The following is a 4,326-nucleotide window of genomic DNA, read 5'->3' as shown; positions in this document are numbered from 1 at the left end:
TTGTACAAAAAGTTACCCACGTAGAAAATATAGCTCCCTAGGAAAGTATGTAAAAGATTCTATACATAATTTATTATAAATATCAGAGACAGCAGTTTATAATTTACAAAATCATACAAATCAGTCATTTTAAGTCAGAAACAGGCCAAGGCAGTAATGACATATTGAAGTACTTCACACATGAAGTTTTAGAAGGCATCATCACATCGTGAAGCAAATAGGCTACTGTGCACAGCCAATTTGGTGGCATTTTGGCATGGTAAATAAAACCCATTGCGCACTTCAGTTTGACCATGCTGCCGTCCGTTTGTTGATATGAAAACAATGATTTGAAGTGAACTGATGAGACCAGTTTCTTTGACAGCCTCCGCCCTCCTTCAAACCCAACAGGGAAAGCGAGGAAGAAGATGCCGGCAAGACAACCGCCATAAGCTCAGGTAAGATACGTAAACCGCCGAGTAAGACTGATACCCAGATTCACGTTTCCTGTCTACCATTTTGCTATAGCCTACTATACATTGTTGTTTTGCTTTTTGCACTTCTGGTTGTTGGAGCCTTTGGTGTAAAATGTCTCTGAAAAGGGACGGTTAGGAGTCTTTGTTGGTTTCCGTTCTTTCGACACCTGTGCCTCATCCTTGGCGCGCGCCTCATAGCTCCGTGCCATCACGGGGATATATGAGACTGTTGACACTGAAGCTGTTGTAGAAGTGGCCGTTAAACTGCGCGCTCTGTCCACCTGAGCCACCCCCTCCGGTGCTCGGGAAAGAGTTGTAGTACACTCCGCGATTCGTGTGCGCGTTGTCGGGGTGCTCCGTGTTTGTTCCAGTTTCTGGAGCGGCGCTGGCGTGATACGGACTCAACGCAGTGATGTGCCGACTGGAGATCTCGTTCACCAGACCGAGAGAGCCTTGTCTACCGGGAGGCATACTCGCAAGGCCTGACATGCTGCTGAAGAAGTTGTTGAAGCAGGGCGCAGCGCCAAGGCCCGGGGGAGACGAGCTCTTGTGAGGCTCGCTTACCGGTTCCATCTCTGGGGAGGATGGCCCCATCAGGTGCGGGCTCTCCGAGCTCTTGATCCCGGGAAGAGGTCGACCATCCTCGGTTTTGGTGCCCCCAGTTGCCCCTGAGCTGGTGTCAGACCTGCGTTTTCGTTTTCTGCGGAAATTCCCATTGTCAAACATCTTCTCACAGTTTGGGTCCAACGTCCAATAGTTTCCTTTACCTTGAAATAAACAAAATAATTTGTACAGTTATTACACAGTCCTCCCATGTTAGAATGTGTTTTTTGCATTTGTATCAGGCTGTCGTATTAAAACACTCATATGAAAGCTTTTAAATCAGTTCATATCAGTTAGGCTACAGTACATTTAAGCTTTTGATTAAAACAGCAATGACACTATCGCCTAATATCGCCAATGCCAGCTTGTGTCATATGCAAGTGGGCGCATTCATTCAATTATTCTCCGAATTTTCGCATCATCAGAAAGGTGAGCAGTTTTTGGTACAGATGCGTTTGTTAACTTACCCGGGTCATCCTCATCTCTTGGCACCTTTTTAAAGCAGTCATTAAGGGACAGGTTGTGCCTGATGGAATTCTGCCAGCCTGCCTTGCTTTTCTTATAGAAGGGGAAGTTATCAGCCACGTACTGATAGATCTGACTGAGCGTCAGTTTCTTGTCGTGCGCGTTCTGAATCGCCATGGCTATCAGCGCAGAGTAGGAGTACGGAGGACGCACCAACTTTAACAACTCCTCCTGACTGGCGATGGAGAGCCAGCCGAGGTCCGGGCCCGCAAAGCCGGGCGAGTTGGACAGGAATTGCCGCTGCGCGCTGTAAGAGGGGGGCATGAAAGAGGACGGGTTGTTTCCGTGGTGCAGGTAGGACGGCGACGAGTTGACGCCGGGCCCGTTGAGCCACAGGTACGGGTTGGGCGAAGCCGTGTAATCTCCCAGTCCGTAGCCGGTGGAGGAGCGCTGTCCCCCGGGTAAACTTTGCTGGTGGTGGTAAACGCTGAAGTTGTCGCAGTAGACGGCCATCTCGGGGGTCTCGTGTGCGCTCTTGGGCAGCGGTTGGAGAGGACTGACGGTTGGCGAGGATGCGGCGTGATGGAGCTGCGCGTCAACGGAGTTCATTCTCAGACTCACTCGCTCTCACATACAGCCACTCTCAGACACAACTTGTCCGAGACAGCAGCACAAAGGAAAGGTCCAGTGTCAGGTGTTTGCCAAGAAGGAAAATAACACTCTCCGATAACAATGCACACTTGGAAATAAAGTAATTTTACGCACAAGCAGACGCACTATCTATCATGGCACTATGTCAACATCACGTGCACCGCCAGGGCAGCAACAAGTGGAGAAATCATGTAGAGGGGGTGTTTTCTTTAATTTATACGGCCATGTAAAAGACGAGCGCCCTAGGCGCGGTGAATCGGACACTTCTTACAGCCAATGGGCATGGTGCGCAAAAGTCGGGGGGCGTGGTTGGGGCGCCCCCCATCCACTGATGACATGCTGAAATTAAAGTTCATTCATAAACACCGGCGCACAACGCCTGGTTGAAGAACGCGCAACAGCCTACAGGGGGAAGTGGCTATTGGTTCCATGTGATGATTCATATTCGAAATGTTTTACATGTAATGTCTGGGCTCCATTGCAACCTCACAGGTAGGCCTATAACAAAAAACAAAATAACTGAATAGATTACCCTGATGAAAACACAGCACAATACTGCAGTTTTGTGTGCAGTGTTTTGTGTACGGCACATTGCATTTAAGTGCAGTATTTTTTATTTTATTTTGCTGTATTTTGCAGCACGCTTTCCCCCCAACTGCATTAAAAATCTGCATTTTTTTGACAACGCAGTATTTTTCATAAAGACACCAAATAGGCTAAATAAACCACTGATATTGTGTTTGATAATTTGCATTCCTTTAAAGGAAATTAGCTAATTTGATCACAAATGTGCTCTAAACTGCAACCCAACCTCTGTAGCCTAATTTCACAGGTCTGGACGGATATATGAACCTCTACAGTCTCACTCCCGGGAATAACGGACGGTCCGTCATAACATGGGCCTACCTCAGCTGAAGAAACACCAAAGATATTAAATAAATATTTAGTCTACCCTTTCCCTGGTAAATTTAGAACTGATTTGTGTGTGTGTTGTTGTTCTTCATCTCAGGAACACCTTGGCTATTTTATAACAGCAATAACACAACAGTAGGCCTCATATAACATTGTTAGTAATGGATAAACAATTTTAAACTATTAAACTATTTCAAAGGATTTTCTGTTGACTCAATCTACTATGCATAGACTACTTGGAAAACGCAGCGTTATAAAACCAGGCTACCCAGCTTAATAACGGATGCTTACAAAAGCAGTGATGTCTCAGTCACGTGCGCCCATGGCCCAGTCCTGAGCTCTCTTGAAAAAGTCTCTCACCCATACTTAATAAACAGCCTTTCTTTCGCGCTCGTTCGGTGTTGTAGCCTACATAGGATTAAACGAAATATTTAGCATTTTGTTTATGAAAGAAACCACGATATTGACTAATCACTTATTCACTTCGCTGTGCGCGTGATTTTAAGTGTTACTTCCTGGCTGACCAGTTGTGCTAATTGGCATCTACTGGTGACTAAAAAAAATCATGCCATGCGTTTACTCTCCGTGTTCGGCATGTAAGCTACTCTAAGAAATTATAATGATTAGAACTAGGAGGGCTGGGTAGGTACAGCAGTGGTGGTTGTAGTGTCCAGTTGTTACAATCTGTAATTTTGAAACCAACACCGCCCTCTAGTGCATAAAGGTTTGTAACACTACTGCACGATACACGTGGTGCATGGGCTCTACTAATAGGTAATAATAATAATAATAATAATAATAATAATAGTAATAATAATAACTAGATTGCATTCTCGCAGAAAATGCTGGAAGCGTGCTTGCCTTTTGGGGGCAGAGCTGAGCAGTTTTATTTTTGATATCTCTATACCTAAATTAAAAACAAACTACTATTGAGAAAACAAAGCTAAAATAAATGTGGGGGAAATCCATCCACCCAGTCAGAAGTTATGGGCCAAACAATTCAGCCATCTTGGATTCACCCATCTTGAAAGTGTTGTAGCTCCGCGTTTTGGGGATATACTAAATGACATACATGTTATTTTAAGATGGCTAAGGAACACTGCATATGATATAATTTTGAAAATCAACAGGGGTCCGAGTGGGATTCGAACTCAAAACCTCCTTATTTCTAATCCAGCACCTTTGCCATTGATACTAAATGACATACATGCTATTTTAAATTGGCGAAGGAACACTGCAT

General features: G+C 45.0%; 1 protein-coding gene across 1 annotated transcript in view; it reads right to left on the bottom strand.

Annotated features, from left to right (window-relative positions):
- The window catches only part of foxi2 (forkhead box I2), a 2,366-nt gene extending 48 nt beyond the window's left edge, over window positions 1-2,318 (bottom strand). The window contains exons 1-2 of the mRNA XM_063224118.1: window positions 1,526-2,318; window positions 1-1,222 (exon numbers count right to left, since the gene is read on the bottom strand). The exon at window positions 1-1,222 is cut by the window's left edge and continues 48 nt beyond it. Of these exons, the coding sequence (XP_063080188.1) occupies window positions 648-1,222; window positions 1,526-2,132 (1,182 nt within the window). The 5' untranslated portion in view covers window positions 2,133-2,318 and the 3' untranslated portion in view covers window positions 1-647. The remainder of the gene's footprint in view (window positions 1,223-1,525) is intronic.
- Between the last annotated feature and the right edge of the window lie 2,008 nt (window positions 2,319-4,326).

The sequence above is a fragment of the Engraulis encrasicolus genome, chromosome 19 (assembly GCF_034702125.1).
Source record: "Engraulis encrasicolus isolate BLACKSEA-1 chromosome 19, IST_EnEncr_1.0, whole genome shotgun sequence".
NCBI classification, from domain to species: domain Eukaryota; kingdom Metazoa; phylum Chordata; class Actinopteri; order Clupeiformes; family Engraulidae; genus Engraulis; species Engraulis encrasicolus.
Note: the sequence above shows the minus strand (reverse complement) of the source record. Positions and strands in the feature narration are given on the sequence as shown.